This window comes from Phlebotomus papatasi, chromosome 1, assembly GCF_024763615.1.
Source record: "Phlebotomus papatasi isolate M1 chromosome 1, Ppap_2.1, whole genome shotgun sequence".
NCBI classification, from domain to species: Eukaryota; Metazoa; Arthropoda; class Insecta; order Diptera; family Psychodidae; genus Phlebotomus; species Phlebotomus papatasi.
Genome location: NC_077222.1, coordinates 70,810,442 through 70,831,666, shown reverse-complemented (window position 1 = coordinate 70,831,666; position 21,225 = coordinate 70,810,442). Strand labels below are relative to the sequence as shown.

Here is a 21,225-nt window from a genome sequence, read left to right as displayed (position 1 = left end):
TATTTTCCCTGGATGTGTGACTTTTAATGAGTGTCGCATTTTAGCCTCGTTCGCACTCGATGGGGGCGCCTGGTGTGTGTGTGTCTTTTCAGCGATATTATGCTTGAAGGGCCACAATGAGTGCTGGAAAAGGGGTGCGGTATGAATAGATTGTGAATTTACAGAGAGTGGATATCTTAACGAGGCCCAACCGATCAAAATGGGTTTTTACACACTTGACATACAAGACAGACAACCCTTATCATTTGGTTTATGGGATTTTGCAGTGTGGCAATCTTTTGCCCTCTTTCCAAACATTGTAATATCGTCGTTATTGCTGAGGCCAAAAAAAAATTCCAAAGAATAAACAGATATATTGAAACGTATCAATATCAAAATTCGATTTTCTCAACATTTTTATTTATTTGATTTGTTGTATTTTTATATCGGCGCGCCACATCAATTCAACATCAAACAGTATATTGCATGGATGATGAAGAAGTTGAATTCGAATCAAAGCCAGGAAAAAAAAAAACAAATATAAATGTACATTTATATGATAACATAAGATGTGAATTCATGAGACTGTGTACTTTAGTGTGAATAATTTAGTGAATTGAGTGAATGGAAGGAAATAGAGTTTTTTTTTCGTAAAGACCGAGAAAATCCTTACCATTTTCTTATATCATTATTATGCAATTTTATTCCATCATACGACAATTTTCATCTGCCTCTACTTCAGCGATATCACCAATTCTGTCAACTACCAACCATCTTTTTTTCGCATGGTTCACCACATCTGAATCATCCAACTCTACCACCCCTTATTCGAATAAGCCCGTTTTACAGTTGAATAATTTTTTGAACCTTCCCATTTACAATATTTTATCATATTATCGTGAGATGTGCATTTGGATTGGTATACCATTTTCCGGAAAAAAGTATCCCTTTGCTCTTCCTCTTACCCACACTCCCTTCACTGACTTTTTCTGTACCCTATACTCAGTATCCTGCGCCCACTCGGTAAGTCCGTTTTGTCAGATAAACAGAACTTATACTTCATGCAGGAGATACTTTAAAATAACATTCAAATATGGTAGTATGGATGGCTCTGCGATAAAATACAGAAAAGCGAGTTATCTTTCTGGAATTTATTTTTGTTGAAAAAGCACCAAAAAGCTGTATACCCACACATCCATATTTCATATATAATATTATACTATATACTATATATAGTATATGGGTAGAGGAATTCTCCAAAAGCTATTGCTAGACGATGAAAATTCCGAATTTATAATAGGACCAATTCAAATTGAACACTCTCCTTTTAAAGCTCAAGAATACTCACTATTATCGTAAGATGAGGGTTGAGCTTTTTTGCCCTTCTCACCATATTACTCCCTTGATTCTTTTCAGCCTATTTTTCACACACTTCCCTTTTTGAACGCACTCTCATAGAGCATTTTCCTTTTCTTTTATCTCGCTAAATATCTATCCATAAATAATAAATCATAATTTACCACTTCAATATATGTCTACAGTTTTTTTTATCCGTAGTAGATTTTTCTTTTAAAAAAAATATACCCAACATGCTATAAATATTACATCATATGCGCCTTTATTGTATGACTGAATTGATTTTTTTTCTGGCCATATTTTCTCTTCAACTCTTCACCTTCTAACCCTATCTCAATTGGGAATGGCGTAAAGATTGTCATCTGCCACAAAAAAAAAAAAATAATATCCATCTGCAGTTACATTTTCCCTTTATAACACAGAAAAGGGTGGTGTAAGGATCACTAGAGTTTTCATCCATGTCTATGCAAATGTGCAAATATTGGCACAGTTGGAAAATATGCAAATTAGAAAATTTGTAGCTGCCAAAATATACCAAGGAAATTATTGTTGAATTTATCCTTGATGACATGACAAATGAGGACTTTCTTGCACAATTCCCACTCATATATCCGTAAATTATCATACTACTTCTTTTATATTCACTATTTATGAAAGGAAGCCATTTTTTTTTTATTCCAAAAAATAAGTTTCGGAACTATTAGTCTCTATGCGGTATGTGTAAGATGAAATATTGCATAAAAACTATTATTTAGGGATAACATATCATCATTAAATAATGAGGATGTCAGCAATATGTGTAATGCCAAGCATAAAATAATTTTTCTTTTAAATATGCTTTTAAATACGTTTTCGCAACTGTCTGTAATGCCCTAGACACACTTACGACTAAAGTCTAGAGACGACTTAGCTAGTTCATAGCCAAGTCAGTTCCTGACACACTACAAATGAGGCTTAGTACTCACTGGTATCCACAAAACATAACATTCCTGGGTTTTTATGCAGATATTTCTACTGAAATGCACTAACACTCCTCTGAAAATGAAATTATTTGTAATATCATGTCTCAGTACACGTCCAATAATTATTGTTAATTACAATTATTTGTGAGGTGGAAGCTAACTCGAGACTTAATCCAATTTTGGCGATTCTAGTGAATAATTCTTGTTGTTATACGTGAATTGTCAAATAAATTTACAAGATGTTTAATTTTCAAAGGATTACTAGTGCATTTCAGTAGAAATATTTGCATAAAACCCACGAAAGTTATGTTTTGTGAGTGCCAGAAAATGTTAAACCTCGTTTGTAGTATGTCAGGAACTGACTTGGCTATGAACCAGCTTAGTCGTCTCGGGACTTTAGTCGTAAGTGTGTCCAGGACATAAGAGTAAACGTGAGATGATTGAGGATATTCTTTCTCCCAGTCAATCTTACTAAAATAATAAAACAAAATTTAACTGTGCGTTCCTTCTAATGATTGATGTAAAATTTTTCATGTCAGTCAGATATTACGAAAACAAACTTTTATTGATTTTTAACAACAAAATCATATTCAAATTATATTTTTAAGGCTACGAACTATATTCTTCATACCAATATTTTGAATATCTTACAAAATATTTAAATTTATATATGGGGAAGTATGGCAATAGTAAGCACGGTGTAGTTGTAAAAAATCAGATATTTTTAATTAGATTAATTAGGGGAATTATATGAATTCGTAGATAATAGAGGGATCCTTGATTCCTTAAAACTTTTCGCTATGAATTTGTTAAAAATGTAAGGAATTTCTGGGAATTTCGAACAAAACCATTAGTAAAGCGATGAAAAATTTTAAAATAATACCATTTTGTACTAGGATGACGATTCAACTTCCATAGTCGATATTACGGCGTTATCACACTTGCACATTAAAATTTTAATGTGAATCATATTAATTGTCGCTTGTGAGCGTCCAAATATGTTATTTGTGTCTTTGAGTCACTTAATATTTGGGGTTTTTCTATTTATTGATAAAGAAGTGGACTTGGCCTGCAAAAATAAGTTTAAATTTACCTAAAATTAAAATATTTACCTAAGATATTTACCTTAATAAATTTAATATTTTATAAATTTATAAATTTTATAAATTTTATTTAATAGCCGTACTCACTATGGCGTTGTTATCTCGTAATCTCCGTAATCTGTTATCTTGTTATAATTTTTCATTTATAAATTACATTACGAGAACATAACGAGATAACGAAATAACGATATTACAAGATAGCAGCGCCATAGTGAGTACGGCTAATATTTAATAAATTTAATAATTTAAAATATTTACCCAAAATTTAAATATATACCTAAATTTAAATATTTTTCACATTAAAAAAATTAAAGAGAAAATCGCATTAATTTCTCGCATTAATGCTATAAATCAATTTATATCAAATTTTGCGGGCCAAGTCTACCTTTTTATCAACAAATAGATCAAATTTTGAATATAAAATGATTCAAACACACAAATTACACATTTGGACTCTCACCGGCGACAATTAATGTGAATCATATTAAAATTTTAATGTGCAAGTGTGATAACACAGTTATGCTTCACTTACCTTATTATGATGTAAAATTAGAGGTTAGGAGACACTAGGCAATATTTCGGACGGGTTTCATACTATAAGCATCTATATCATAATTTCGAAATACAATATTTTTAAAAGAAACTAAAATTCTTTGTTAAAATTTTCACAGGAATGTTGTATGAAATCTTTAAAAGTGATTATTCATTTTCTTTTAATCATTTTTAGTTATTTAAAAATAAATTAAAATATTTATTAATTGATTTAAACTGCGGATAATTTGAAAATGTAATATCTGTCACAGGGAACTCAATGGGTCAAATGGTAGAGCACTCACTCTATGATGCAAGTGCTCCGGGTACGAATTCCCTTTAGGCCATCAGGAATTTTTCTGGCGTTAAAAGTGTTTGGATTGCATCCAGTGAGCTTCACTGCACTTTATTCCACGGACATGGCACTAACAACCTCATCCCGTATAAGAAAAAAAATAATAATGCATGTCTAGAAATCCCCTTGCGGGAAGGCATAGTTCCTTCATTGAATGTTGTACCAGCGCTACCAGCATTATTTATTATTTATTTTTTTTATAATATCTTATACTTTCTGATATACATATCAGATTTCCGTAGTCCGTTGCCCTTTAGAAGTCTTCCAATAAGGCTTTTCCACAACATATTATTAAAAGAACCAGTATTTTCGTCTCTCTTTGGCCATTATGTAAATTAATACAAAGGTCTGAAGAATTTTAAAATTTTAAATTTTGAATTTTCATTCTCCTAAACACCTTAACCTATGGAAAGCAATTTTCACAAAAATTTTTCTCTTTGACGGAATTTTAACATTTTCCACGACAGCAAGTACAGTCAATTTTCTTTAATAAAGAAATTTTTGACGAAAATTTCTCGCAATGTGTAAAAGACTAAAGTCATTTTTATTGACTACTGCTGAGAATTTGCATTCGGTGTATTCTCATATTTCGCATTAAAAAACATAAGCAAAAAGCAATAAAAGAGAAATTTTCTATATGCAGGTGGTGTGTTAAAGAACGGTGAGAAAATGTGTGGAAAATGGCCAAGAATATAAAAATTGTAAGTGCGTTATAACATTTTTATAGATCACTGTTTAACATGTGAAACAGTATGCATAAGCTTTTGGGGCTTTGTATTTTATAATAGTGTTTTCCACATTTTCACACCAAAAACAAGAATAATTTCCCCAGCGACCTTGCACACGTGTTTCTGCCGTCCAAGAGCTTATACAGAATTCCCTACAACTCTCTCCACAATGTATACCCTGGTGGTATCTCTCTCAGCACAATTCATAGTCACTCTCATGCAAAATAGAAAATAATATTGCATTAGAGATGCAAGGAGAAATTTCTTTCCTACTTCCGTCAGTCGTAGAAGATGAAATTTTTACCTGGTGAAGAATAAAAACCCAAGGAAGATTTTTATATCCCTTAAGTCACATACGAAATTCAGAATGATGCTAGAGAGAAAAAAAAAAGAATTCCTAAACCACCCTGAGAGAAATGGAAATTTTATACACGCCAAGACTATAATATAGCAAGTGAATAAGAGCAAAATGTACAAATAGTATTACTTGTACAAATTCTACTTATAAATTCTTTATAAATGGTTAGTGTTGGTTGCTGCTAAATTTTCATGAATACGAAAAGAACGATGATGCTTTATATTCAGCAACGTGTAACCTATTAAAAAGAAAACAGCAACCCAACAACAGGAGAAGAAAAATTGTTATGTCGACACGTGACAAAAAAACACAATCCACAAACTAAGGGTTTTTGGAAAGAAAAGAGAGACAACAGAAAAAATGCTCCACAGATCTTGCAACCGCATCTATATCGTACAGATGTATAGAGGCAACCACCCTTGAAACATGCCAGTGTTACCCACAAAATGACTATAAAACTGTTGAACACGGAAAGGTTTGATAAATATTTTACGACAGCAAATTTAGCTTGCGTGTATTCTGCACGTAGCACTAGGATGTGAGTAAGATCATGTCAACTTATCCTTCTTTGAGAGCAGCCACCCTTATTGAACTTTTCAGATGATATGTTGTATTAAAATTGATATTTATGGACTAATACAGTATGATTTTACATCACTGTTGTCCATTTTGCTGTGAAATTTTTAATAAATAGATAAGGAATGGCAAAGCATTCCAACTTTGCAAAATGCTGGAACTTGTGACTTAGATTGTATACCAGAATACTATTTTCCATCATTTATCTATATTAATTGACTTCTTTAAAAGTCCATCCAATTGACCGAAATTATTATTATATTAATTTTATGATTTTGAGCATTTGCAAAGTTTTTCTTATTGCCCAACTTATTTTTAATTTACTGGTTTACAACCGATTTGAATCGATTTATAAATATCTCAAAAAAATCTGCCAAAACAAATTAGAAAAGATACAATTGCATTTTGGATAAAAAAAAATTATAGATTCAGTAGATTCATAACCGATCCATTATCAGTTTTTAATAGATTGGAACTGGTTCAAGCTTTTCAGAAATACCAAGTTCATTTCTTCAACGTACCGAAACGCAATCTTGCATAATCAAGAAGTATACTATCCAGAGGCTTTTCAACCTGACCTTAAATACCCGGTATTAGGAATTATTCAAAGGTAGGGGAAAGTGTCAATGCTTTGCACGGTCCCAAGCTTTACAATGACTAAATTTTTCCTATGTTTCTGAATAAATGTGACTTCGCAATATATTTTAAAAACAGGACACTGTCCTCTAGTTTTTAAAACATAGGTGCGATGAGTCATATTTATTGAAAAACATAGGAAAAATTTAGTCATTATAAAGCTTGGGACCGTTGAAAGCATGGGCTTTTTCCTCTAATTTCTTATATGGAGGAATTAACCACATAAACAATCTCTCTAATGCACTCAAAATTGAAAGCAAAATCGTAACTAATCTTCATGAAGGTCATGTTAACAGTGCTTCAGTTGACTTATAAATTAAACGAATAAAGGACCGTGTGTAATATAATATATATTTTTTTATAAAATACCTAAAACGCAAAAATGTGTTGAGAAGAGTGGTCCCTGAAAGGTGGAATTTTCAAAATTTAATAGAATCAAAAGATTGATAAATTCCGCTTTTTCAGAAAAATTTTTGGAGAAAATCAATGAGGTAGTTGAACGAATTTTAAAATATTTTTAAATTATAACCTTGATTCAATCGATTAAAACAACGAAGCATTGGTTTTCATTCTTTCATAACTGCTTGATACTACTACCGATTAGGGTGAAAGGAACACCTCTTGACACTTTAAGAACTCGTGTCAGAACTTATTGACATCCTACTCTGTTCCATTTGAAATACGAAATTCGAACACTTATTCTTATCGAAGAACGCAGATTAATGAAAAAAACGTTACATAACTTCGGTTTTATTGAATGCATTAAATAGATTTCAACATTTTGACAAAAATGTCAATAGGGGTTCCCTGTCGAAGAGGTGTTCCTTCAACCCTATTATAATTCAGTTAACAACAATCTGATCAAGCTCATATTCGTAGGGTAATAAATATAGGTATATAATTTAGACATAAAAATGCTAAACCACTAAAATGTATTTGGTGGGTCAACATTAAAAATTAATAAAAAATTCAAAATATTAAACTTCAAAATATTACATTCCGAAAACGGCTTCATGGGCTTAGAATTTGATGCTGTTTCAAGAATGCCCACTAATGAGATTACTACATTGCAAAAAACACAATACCGCATCCGTTTCAGAAATAATAATACATAAGAAAATTAAAAATATGAATAAAACAGAGTTAAAAAAAAGCATTTTTCGACTAGTCTTTGTTTTTATTTGTTTCTCAATATAGAACGTTAATATGATAGATTATTTATCGTCAAAATCCAAACCTTCGCAAAGCCCTTCTCTTCTTTCGTAAATCATGCTAGTAATCTTTAGGGTCATCAAGACCATCTGAATTGAAATTCTTTTCCAGATATTTTCTGGTTGAATGAGTTTCTGAGCAAAATGTGCCACAACGTTAAATGGCTTTAGCTTCTGTTTGATTTTAAACTTGGTATATTCGATCATCCCAGAAGTGTCCAACTGCTTTAATACAAACCTTAGTCAACAATGCGGGTTAAATTTATTTAAATAGCACAAATACAGTTTCTTATTAAAATAAATGTGATTCCTTTAATTTTAATGAGTATAATCATATTTGTGGTATTTAGAAAGCAATTTTCGTGGCTATCCAATACAGATTTTTATCGTCAAATAATAAAAGTTTTTTCTACTCCTGTTATTAAAGATTAGATATACATTTTTTTTATTTTTATAACACATATTAGTGACGATTAATATGAATCGTCTTAAGATTTTAATAGATACATTTTATATAGAGTGATTATAAATTTCTATGTGTTGACGAGCTACCTATATTGATACTTTAGCCCACCCTGTCAATTACACAGCATATCACCATTAACAATAAACGAGATAATTAATTCGTAACCACTAAGCTTAAATATTCAATGTATTCACAAAACTGGGTGGTCTTAATCATTTGAATTAGAACACAAACCGGAATTTTAATAGGTTGATAAATAATTATGTATGAAGAGCTTTAGGATAAAGTAGATCAAAATATTTTTGGAAAGTGAGAATTTGACTTGATTTTCTTGATTTTCTAAAATACAGAATACAGTGAATTTTAGGAATTCTTGGTGGATGTAAGAAGTATAGGTTATACATCGAAACTAATACGAAATCTGAAAATTGCTCAGTTTTCCATGATAATAAAAATTGCTGCGTTTTTTCCTTCTCACAACTATTATATGTACTTTTATTAAATCCCCAAAATACAACAATGCACAATGCAATTTATTAAAAATTTTTCACTTGCATAAAAATATTTTGTTAGAAAGTAATATTATCCATCTCGAAGAATCTCTTTCTTTAATTTTTTTTCTTTTAGCAAAAAGAAAACTATTTTGAGCATTTGGCTATTGAATTTTGACTTTTCATTACTTTTGGTAAACTTCTTGTATGGATAAATATTGTTATTTCAATAAAACTACAACATTACAAGTAATGTTAGGATTTTTATTATATCATAAAATGCTTCAAGCACGAATATAATATCTCAACTGTTGCATTCAAGGCTATTCTATTTCGTTTATGTAATTTATGCTCAAAAACACTTGAAAATTTCGTTATTATAACCTGATGATCAACATATTTTTAGAAATTAATATCCTCTATTCTGAGATGAGTCTTTATGCTTAAAATCTTTGAATTGACTTTTAAAAACTGATTTGTCTGATTAATCTAAAATTAAGCAGCCTCACAATAATATCATCTGAAACATAAATCTCAATTTTTTCTAAAGAATCCTTAAAAATTGTGAGAAATTTTCTTCAAAATGGAGCATTATGACGCGATTTACGTGAACATGTCCAAGTTATTCATGTTAAAATGCTCCATTTTAACGAAAATTTCTTATATTCTAAAAAGATTTTTAAGGTTATTTTAGTGTTGAAATTTGGCTTTATGGACCTAAATGAGTCTGGCAGGCAAAACGGAAAAGAAAGCAGAAGAAAAACAAATTAATACATTTATTTCTGGAAAGTTTTAGGCTAGATTCCAATTATATGAGATAAATTTTAAACTATTACTTTTAAGCTTTTTTTATCTCAAAATTGAAAAGCTTAAAAGCACAATGTTTTAAAACACATCTCTTAAGAGTTTTAGGTACTATAAAGCCATCTTATAATAGTATGGAATGGAGCCCTCTTCTCTGGCAAAAAAAAAATGAATATTACTACATCAAGTGTAATTCATGAAATATTTCATGATTTTATTACAAATGTTGATGTTTACACACAAAGAAAAATTTTGCGATGTGTAGGGGAAAGCGCGGTACCTTGGACGACTCAAGCTTGGGACAACTCAATTTTTTTCTATGTTCTTAATGAAGTAAATCCATGGTTCTTTCAAGAAAACAAATTTACTAAATATTAAAAAAAATGACTAGATATTAAGGTATCAAATTCATTAAAAATCATATAGAAAAAAATGAGTTGTTCGAAGTTTGAGGCACCTGAAGGTAACACACTTTCCTCTAAATGAATATACAATAAGAAACATACAACGCAATCAATTTCGTGTGATAAATTTAATGGTGTGATCCTTCAATCCTTGCCTGAGTAGAAAAGTCTTTTATCCCATTTCAATCCTCCAAGAAAAACAGAAGAATTAAATTTTGATCTCAAGTGATTCAATAACAATGACAGAGTAAAGTATAGATGATGGGTGGAACCACGATGTACTAGAATATACATTGAATGAAAATGTATATTAAAATTGGATGATGTCGCAATATATTACCCATTCCCAAACTAAAGAGATCTTCTGCTTTGTTTAATTTGATTCTAGCCTTCAATAAAGTTCACTTGTGGAATGTAAGGTATTCTTGTTTTCCGTATCTAAACAACCTACATATATGAATGAGTGGGATGAGCATAGAATGGCGTGTTGAATCTGTTCTTATGAAACAAAAGCTGAATATTGGTGTTATGTTCTGTGAAAACTGATTATTTATTTATAGAATGAATTTTCGTTTTTTGCACTCACCGTACATGACATGTCATAATTGCGTACAGGAGCCTGGGACTGGGAGTCATATGGCTTTTAGGCCACAAGGAAAGTCAAGAAAGATGAAGAGAGATCAGTGATACGGCATGATGTGGTTGAAATTGTTTGAAGCAAAATCCTTATTTTTTACCATTTTTTCTCATCTTTTGGTTTCCTCCTTTGCCACGTTTTCACTCTTAACTCCACATGCTATTAGGGAAAATAGTCAACATGTCACAAGATCAATAGGTTTATTATATTATTTATGGTATAATAAATTTCCAATATTTTCCATAATATATAAATCTCGCAGCATCTCTTGCAGGTTTGACCGGCTAAAGTTATCTTCACACAACCTTGTATTTTTAGGCACGAAACTGAAATAGAATACCAATATTCCAAAAATAGGTATATTTTGGTCAAAGTCTAGACTCCTCTAAGTCCCTAGTAATAAATTGTGTCTAGACTTTCATGCGTTTCATGTCAAATTAATAGAACATTATATGTATCAAGGAAATTACATACCTTTCAGCATCATCATAATATCGAAGTTTTTCTTTCTATTACGCACAAGATATGCAATAAAATAATATTACTATTTTTTTGGTTTTTCTGACTTTACCTAAATTATGAAATAATTCAAATAAATAAATAATTACCTTTCATGTTAATTAATAAATTGCCTCATTAAATACGAATGATTAAATTTTAATTGGCATAAATACATTCAACTTGAATATCAATATCTGTGGTGCAAAATCAAATTAACAAATTGTATTGCCATAATATTTGCAATTATGAAATTAATTTATATTTAAACAATCAATTGTCATTGTCTAAAATTTTCCTCTTACGTTTATGAAAGTAATGTATTAATATCTAGTAACTTATTAAAGATAACATTACACCTTACAGTCAAATTTATTAATGCAAACTAAAAATTCTTCTATAAAGTTTTGGATAGGTAATAATTATGGTTCCCTTTACAAAGTTTTTGTGTATTTAAATATTTCTTAATTGCAATCATCTACAATTTATACAGAGTTTTCAATTATAATTATAAATTTTGAGAAATTTTGTCAGAAACTCTTCAAATCAGTTAAAATGAATACAATAAACATATCTACATTTTTAATGTTATAGAAGAGGAAACAGTAGGGGAGACTGGGGCAAAAAGTCACAAAACGGATATTTTATTTTCTTTACAAGCTACTCGAGCGCTTCAAAAATTTCTAATTAGCGCAGTTTTATAGGAAATTTACCGTTTTACAACTTTGTGAAAGTAATATTCCTCTATTTTGTAAAGAAATACGTTTATCGGGCCGATTTCTAAAAGATAATTTTGTGACCATTCTCAAAAATTCTGGGGCAAATAGTATCAGACATGGAGTATTATAATATTTTGATTCGCTTTATTACGGGCTTCCGTAAATTTGAAAAAATACCTAGAGGACATATTTTCATAGAAAATTTATTCAACTACACCATTGTAAAACACCATTTTCTCTGCGAGAAAAGTGGGAAAACGAGAAAAATGCTTTTCAAGCTAATTTAGAAAAAACAGACAAAAGACTGCAAATCGTTTGACCAATGCAAAGAACAAGCGGCGAGACATGGTAATGACGTTTCTTTTCGCCGTGATACATCAGAAATTGCTTTGCTTTTTGTTACTTTTTGCTCTATACCTTTTGTTACTTTTTACCCCAAGTGGCCATTTTTAATGAAAGGATTTCTGGAGAAAAGAACTTTTGTGAAATTCTAAAATAGATAGCGGATTCGTATTCAAAAAATCCAAATTATTTAGAAAATATTCACTAGTGCATCCATTTTGGAAAATAAGTAGGGCAAAATTGATATCTTCTGCAAGGAAAATATTTCAAAAATAGGGCTAAAAATTTCGATATTTTTTTATTATCTAAATTCCTTGTTCGATTTCTAACAATAAGAAACTTACGACATTGAAGAAGGTCTATGGAGGCTATCTATAGAAAAAAAATTGAGCCGCTATCTTTTTTACCTTGGAAGATATTGAATTTTGAATTTTTCGATGTGTGACTTTTTGCCCCAGTCTCCCCTAATGTGAAAAAAAGAATTTTATTTAAATATTTTTAAAAATAAATGTGAAATTAATTATTTTTCATATAAATATATCATTTATTTTCAATTACTACTGCAAATTTTTCTTCAAAACAAAATTTAAATGCTGAAAAATCTTAAAGTTATTTTTTCACATCAGTGAACCGTAGTGCAATTTTAGCATTTTGCACACATGAGATGATGTATTTAAAAGGTAAATGGTACAGCACAAGATAAACCGCATCCCAGACTCATAAATTCTCTGTGGGATGCTCTCAGAGTGTAATTAAATTTCTTTTAGTACACTTTCCCTATTTATGCCGTGTTTCAAGTATTTAGCGCGTCTGTTAGAAAGGCTATATCCATGTATAGGATCTTGACCCTCTAGTCAGGTGAAACTTCTTCAATTTTATGTTTTATGTTTATATAGATAGCACTGTTTTTTTTTTTAAATAAGAGGAAGTGTTGAGAAGAGAATATTACAAAATTCCACTCTAATCCACCAAAAGAAGAAAATTCCACACTAATTACATACCCCGTGCCCGCCGTACCCCCATGATTTAGAAAGCTACTAGAATGGGTTGTTCGTTGGCAACATACCTATACTAGTGATTTAATGTTAATAGTGAAGTAACCTAGTTTTTGCCAAGGTGCATTTCTCACTTGGACGGTGTTTTACTTATAGCATAGCTCTCTTGGAATCCTCTCATGAGATTTTCACAATCTCGCTGTAAAATGTTGCACATCATAATCTTGAGAAAATGTTCTTTTCCCCAAAAAACTTAAATGATAAAGTATATAGTTGGGGAAAAAATATGAGTGAACACTTGAAAATCGTCTTTCTCTTTAAAAGATTATTTTAAGGTATGACTGAGCCAAGAATTAAATTACCCGGTGGAAGGTATCTCCATTTTTTCTTATATTTAGGTAATACTAAAATATAAATATCCAGGTTTATTTACATAGTCTGTGTAATTTGTCGAATTGACGGTAAAGCAAAAGGGAAACGAATGAAAAGAAAAAACAGCTAGGGATATTGGCGATGGGAACAATGAGACTTTTCCAATTTAATACGGTGCGTAATTATTAAACAAGGCTGAAGATTTATGTCTTGGAAAAAAATGTTAGGCCAATATAAGGGTAGAATAAGATATTTTTTTCTAATGCTAATGTTCTTTATGCACGTTCGGTGAGGGGTGAATTTATGTCTAAAAATGAAAATTATGTCCTTTTAACGTGTCTTCCCGTCTCTTAATTGCAGGATATGGAGGTGTCTCACCACGTAGTCAATGGGGCCGGATAGCTGCCTTAATTTACGCCCTGTTCGGCATCCCACTAATGCTACTCTACCTCTCAGCCATGGGTGAGGGCCTATCGAGTGTGATGCGATGTATCTTCCGTCGATTTCGCTCCCCATCTACCTCAGCAAGTAGTTCGGGGACAAATAGCGCTAGCAGCAGTACAAGTGGAACTGGTGGAAAGGGACTTCCGTCCCTAGATACAGAAAAACGACCGCATACATTTCACAATGGTAACACTTTCAAGAGTCACAATCATCACCACAGCACCTCACATTCATCACCAACAGTGCCAATATCAGTGTGCATCATGATACTCATTTGCTACATCAGTCTGGGTGCTGTACTATTCCATAAGATTCAGCAATGGGGTGTCCTCGAGAGCCTCTACTTCTGCTTCGCGTCCCTCAGCACAATTGGCTTTGGAGATCTATCTCCACAAAGCCACTTGGCGCAGTATATTGCGTCCGGGTATATTCTTGTGGGTATGGCAGTGGTGGCCATGTGCTTCAGTCTCATCCAGAGTGAGCTGATAGCATGGTTGCGAAAATTTGGTGTGCAGGATCAACTGCCATCGCCAATTAATGAAGAAGTGGCCCTTGTAACAGTGGCAATGACCCCAAAATCCTGACAACGACAACATGATCTACTAGCCAACAGCTATAGCTCCCTTCCGAGGCGCTCAAGTAACTCCTTCCAGCGTAATACACCTGCACGCCGATCAACGGGTGTAATGGAGAATCACATGGAATACTTTGTGCCACGTAGCATAAGTGAATTTAATTTAAGTGGAGTAGGTGACCTGGCTTTGCCTCCGCCCAAAAGATCACCAGTGTCCCACCTACAACCCACTAATACACTCTTGCCACCACCTCCTGCAAGTTTGCTGGTGAAACCGCGAGAGAAGATGGTCACGTTTGAGGATGAATCCAAGTGTCCTCATGGTGTTCCAACAACTCCACGAAAGGGTCCCATTATGGGTGATGTGTTCATGTGACGAGAGGGTGGATGAGACGAACCGATGCAGTACCCAGGGGATGTCATAAAGGTTTGAAGATGTGTGGCCTCAACAGTATCCGAATAGACTTCCACATCATTCCCATGCTTCATGCACTTACATATAATACCAACTATATACATAGAAATCTCGACCATGAGATGAATAATTGCAAAAATAGCATATTTTCTGCAAAGAGGATGCTCTTCTCTCTCTCTCTCTCTCTCTCTCTCTCTCTCTCTATGTGACTCTTTCTTCCTGACTTTGCAGAAGAAATGCATCCTGGGGAGGAAAAATGATGATTCGCGTTCTTTCTCAACCATTCGCTGAGTCACGCATATAGAGAAGAAATATTTTTTGGTGAAAAATATTTATGCAGTCAATTGAGAAAACCACCGAGACACTCTGCCACATTGAATCTTGTTTGTGGAATATTTTTCCAGCTTAGTCACTTCACCCACATATCCACCTTTCCATGGCAACACTCTGATACATCTATAAGATTCAGCACAAGTGATAAGCAGAGGAGAATTAAATTTAAATAAAATATATTGTGCAAATTTTTAATAACATTCCACGTGGTACATTTAGCGAATTGAAATTTTTCACTCACGGCAAAATAGTGAGGTGATAAAGTGGTGAAAGTGAAACATAAATGATGGGGTGCGATTAATAAGACAAGTGCACGTGATGTTTTCACCGGAGTTCATGGAAATGGACGATGCATGGGAATTTCATGTGAGAAATTTATTCAGACGATTGATATATACAGGACAAGTATTCCCACTCTTTATGCGTATGCCATAAATTTACGATCTTCCAAACCATTTGATATCCACTCCATTTTCTCCCACATGGTCACCAAGTGTAGGCTACACCAAAAGCATACAGATGTAACACGGGAGGAAATACATAATTCAAATGCAATCAAATTTTAACGAATGAACAATTTGCATCGGTTTCGTCACATAATATGAAGGAATGGCTGAAAAAGTACAGACATCTTTCCCATATATCCAAGGTTATATCTTGGAATCACACAATTATCCCATATACATATGCAGGAAATGGTCATTCCTTCAGTGAAGAATCCTATTCACATATGCTTTCAAACAAATGGACTTGAGGAGGGATCCAGGGATAACGCAGAGGAAAAACACCATGTTTGAACTTATAGTGAACGAACTTAATCCAATACTGGAATAACTTCTTCTAAAGCATGTCCTTCATCACCACTCACAAGTTCTCTGGCCAGAAATTCACACATGACCCCCAACAGTGAAGGAGTTTGAGAGATTGAGAAATCCAGGGATTCTGTATATTAAATTCAGATGTATTTCTTGTATCATTCTCATTCTCTCACCAGTGTGGCAGTGTGTATAAATTTCAATTACATGGTGTTTAAGTGACATTCCAAAGTAAATTAGAGACGAAAATGTGTATCCCGGAAAACCATCAAGAATTAATCAATTAAGACTGAAGCTGAGATAACTACAAAAAGATCCATTTGTTTTTCCCAATTCTCCCTATCTTTCAATTAATATTTGGAACAAAACACTATTTTCAACGCTTTTAGTAATTTTGCCCCAAAGTTGTGATTAAACGCAGTTGAAGATTAATTTTATTGCTCGAACTCTGTTGGTAGAGAAATTTACTTATGCAATACACTTCAATTTATCAATATCTACAAATTTTCATATCCCTCCAGGGCATTATTATCATATGGTAAATTTTAAGGTTTCCGTAATATTCCGACACGATATTCGTTCGTACGTCTGATTATATTGTTTCAAAAATCGTAAATGGCTAAAGATAGATGTAATGAGGTGTGCTCTATTTTAGAATATATTTCAGAGTTTCATCACTTTTTTTTCCAAATATTAAAAAAAAACAATAACACTTTCGAACGTCTGCCAAATAAGTGATAGCAGTTACATAATCCACTTTTTCTTCAACTTGTGAAATGGCTAAAGGCTAAACAGTGAGAGATATAGACTTCCGGTCTTAGACGATGCCACTTCCCTCTCGCCCTAGGTTAATATTTAGATTTTTCTTTAAGATAAAAGATAAATTTATTCATCAACAATGCTTTTGAAGTACAGTTTCGTTTAACTAAGATCCCGTGTAGTTTTCAGCGTCCATCGCCGTCTTAGCGTTGGTGACCAACCTCCAGAGCAAAACGGTGGAAAAGCTCTTTCTCAGGTTGTATATGTCAGTCATGTAAAAAACATGTTTGAACTTTTCTTTGAATACACAAAATTCCAATAAAAAAAAAACTAAAACTAAAAAAAAATATTATATAATTATATACGACAGTCTTTTTTCTCTTTCCCCTATTCTCATCCTTCGCCGCTAATGTTTTTTTGGGTTTATTTCGAAAACGGCTTCTATATCTTTTTTCATTTTCGAATATGATTTGGAGGTAGTCAAGGTGAATATTTCGTCCTTAGAAAATTATGATCGAGAAAAATTATCGTTATCGAATTTTTAAAGGTCAAAGTTAACCACTTTATTGCTGGGCTTATTTTTCAACCGATTTGCTAGAATTTGAATTTATTTGAAAAATCTTGAAATTTCCAATTCAGCTTCATCAGATTTAATCGGTAATGAATAGGCAATGTACCCGTAAATAATGTACATTTTTTGGATTTACTTTTTTATTTGTCCATATGCTTGTTACTCATCCTTAAACATTCTAACATGAAAATACTTATCTTAAGCATTTCTTTTATTTCGGAATGTTTTTTTTTTTAATTTTTGTACCAATTAATCGTTAGTAAACCGGTATACACTCAAAAAACATGTGGAAAGATAATACACGGAGAGCTCTTCCTCGTGAGTTCAAGCGCTCCGCAAAGCTGGGAGGTTTTGCTATTTTTTTCTTTTTTTTTGGGAATATAATAAAAATTCCTATTTCAATAACTTTGATATTTGTACTATTGATCAGTTCTATATAGTACCACATTTCACTGAAGATTAGAATCTCTACTTTGTAATAAAAATTATGAAAAAATAAAATTTTAAATATTATAAAGAAACTTCCACATAAAAGGTTTAATTCTACTGTAAAGTAGTGCTGAATTTTACTGTTCAATAGTAAAAAAAATCAAAGTCTTTAAATTTGGCAATTTTGATTTTGTTTTTAATTTTTCCAAAAAGAAATTCAGAGAGGTGTTACAAAAAGAACTTAAACACATTATTCAAAATCGAGTACATCATGTTATGGAAAACATAATAATTTTAAAAAAATAAGAACGAATATAAATCCAATTCCGAGGAAGGAGGAAATGAGGCACCTTTAAACTCGGGAATTTTTCCCATTTTTAAATGAATCTGAGCCTTACCTTACCTTACCTTATTTATTTTCACAAGTAGTCTGTTATATTATTGTAAGCTCTAAATCCATAAAAATAGGAAAAAAAACCCTTATTTGAAAGGTACCCCAATTCAAAGGTGCCCCACTTCTCCCGAAAGGGCTTTAAACCGTTTGTTACATATCGCAAATAGGGCATGAAACAAGCGATGTCATTTTTGCCGTTCTATATCTCCGGTTAGATTCTATCACCCTAAAAGTTTTGTGTACAAAACCCTAGCACAATCGCTAAGCTAAAAATTATTAGAAGCCATTTTTGTAAAAAACACCTTTTTTAAAAAAATACGTCTCTGCCTAGTGATAGGGGAAATTCAGTCTTGTCTTGACTGATTCTTTATACTGACTTTTTAAGCCCAAAGAATCTTAAACAATTGAAATTCTTTGAAAAGTCATTAAATACGAGACAATTTCAACCCGCTTCTAATGGATTCCAGACAATTATTATTAAACAGTACTAATAAAATTAGTAATTGATTCTTTTATTAGATATTAAATTATATGGCATCAAAAATACCGCAGAAAAACTTTGCAAAGAATAATGGATTTGTTTTTAATTGAATGTAAACCGCTTAAACATAAAGCTCGAAAACTTGACTAGTGACATCATGAATGGAACCGGTAATAAAAATAACTTTATTCATACAAAAAAAACAATTTTCGACATATTACAACCAAACTTATGAATTCGAGCATTTTGCGGAGTATTTTTCATTTCGGTCATCCCTGTTTTATATTGCAAATAATAAATACAAACCACAATTAATGAGATATCGGAGCACAATCCGAGAGTATTAATTTTCTCAGCTGGAAAATGTAAATGGCTTATATGGGAATTGCATTTTATCATGGTTTTAATAGGAAAGAGCACAACAATTATATAATTTATGAGCAAAATAATTTAAATTTGCCATTATTGACTTTGAATAAATTTTAGCCAGTGTCTGACTGAAGCACTGGAAAAGATGTGCATGTGCCTTCAATCCAATATTAAAATTATACATCAACCACCTGGCGTCTCCATCCACAGGCATTTGTTTGAGATGAATTTATTGCATTTTGATTAAATCAATGATCATTAAAGTAATGATGTTATTGAATGTAAATATAAATTGAAGTCATTACTGCATTCGTATAATATATGGATGATGCTATAAATTATAGTAATACGTATTTGTACAATGCAGAAATATTCAAATATCAAAGTCACATGAGTATACTTATGACTAACAATCACCATTATACAATATATTAGAAGGTGGTAATATCTGGGATATGCTATACAAGTCTGGTAGCATAAGCAAATGGCATGTTCTGTGTGTAAACATTTATGTTAATCAAATGCTAATTTCAGCACATAGGTCTTACATCACACAGCAAAATAATGGTCAAATCTTATAACAACCAGTAGAAAATTTGTATAGAACATCAGGACATTATACACTTATGAACAGCTCGTAGAAATCTTCAATAATTACCCAAAATAGATTTCTAAAATTACCAAATTATTACTAATATTTAATATTTTACTTTAACCCTTTAATGACGATTGGAACACCGGTGTCCCATAAAGAAAATAATTTTTTTCTGACTATACCTATAAAGTTATTTTTTTCTTAAGTTTATACGTAATTGCAATGTAGAAGATTGGAGGAATCTAAGATATTTTTTGCAAGTCTCCACCTAATTTGCTATATGATAATTAAGCTAAAAAATTACGAATTCTTAAATTTTCATATTGAAAATTAATTTTAATTATTTTTTATACTTCCAGTTTTATTTAAAGTAAAACCGTTTTGGAAAAGGAAACTACAATATTCAAATATAGTATTTTTCGTTAGAGTGAAAATTATCAGTCATTGGTATCGTCAAAAACATTACTTAAATTTTTGGGCTATTTTTGTCCCTATCGTTCATAGAGGCAAAAAATACACTAAATCAGACTCTGTTTGCTTTTCGAAGGTTAGATGTAAGAAATGGGGGTGACATTAGCTCTGAAAAATGCGACCGGTTTTAGTGTAAATTTTTCCTTGTTTTCCTACACATTTCACGAGATATCTCCAAAACTACGGAGGTTGCGAATTTGAGGTTTTCGGTTGCCTATTCTATATTAAATTTGCTTTTACTTTGTATTTGTATTATTTTCTAATTCATTCTACAATGTCAGAAAACAGATAATAAACTCAACAGTATTTTCGGCACGCTAGAAACATATGCGAAACATAGGAAACGTCATACCCCTGATGTAAGACGTTTTATAAGTTTTGTTAATCGGTTTAATTTTTATTGGTGATTTTCGGTCAGCAATAACTGTCTCGTCGTTTAAGGTTGAGCCAAAATTCAGGATTTCTATACGATCTATCTCTAATCTATACGATCTATCTCTTCACACTAAAAGTTTAGTTTATGGATTAACTGTTCTAAATTTTTAAAGAAAAAGTTTCACATAAGAATACTTTTAAGGGCATTTAATGAATAAGAGGTCGAAATATTCTTGTAATTTCCCATTGTTTCATGATTAGCGTTACTCGGGAACTGGATTAAACTTATAGTCTAAAGTTTGAAAACAATTTATAACTGATTAACGTACATTAGCCATGACTCCACCCTATGTGTAATTTGATCTTAATAAAAACAAGAATATGATAAGAAAAACGAGAATATGAACAAGAATAAGACGCTGCAAAATATCCAAAAAATATGCCGCAAGTGATTAATCAGACTTCTAAAAAACATTTTTCACATTTTTGATTTGTAGCCTTATTGTCTTTATTTACCTAATTATTGTAAAACCAAAAAATATAGGTTCAGATTTGAAATTGCAAAAAAAATTAATTTTATCATAATTTTTTATTAATTTGAATTTTTATTTTACCGAAAATGTAGCACCCTCTCCAAGACGTTTCCCTTTTTGGTATTGCAAATAACGGAGGTTTAT

General features: G+C 31.7%; 1 protein-coding gene across 1 annotated transcript in view; it reads left to right on the top strand.

The window, feature by feature from the left end:
* LOC129799963 (TWiK family of potassium channels protein 18) overlaps positions 1 to 14,950 on the top strand; it is a 191,991-nt gene extending 177,041 nt beyond the window's left edge. Inside the window, 1 exon segment of the mRNA XM_055844285.1 lies at positions 13,884 to 14,950. Coding sequence (XP_055700260.1) covers positions 13,884 to 14,917 — 1,034 coding nt within the window. The 3' untranslated portion in view covers positions 14,918 to 14,950.
* Positions 14,951 to 21,225: the final 6,275 nt, after the last annotated feature.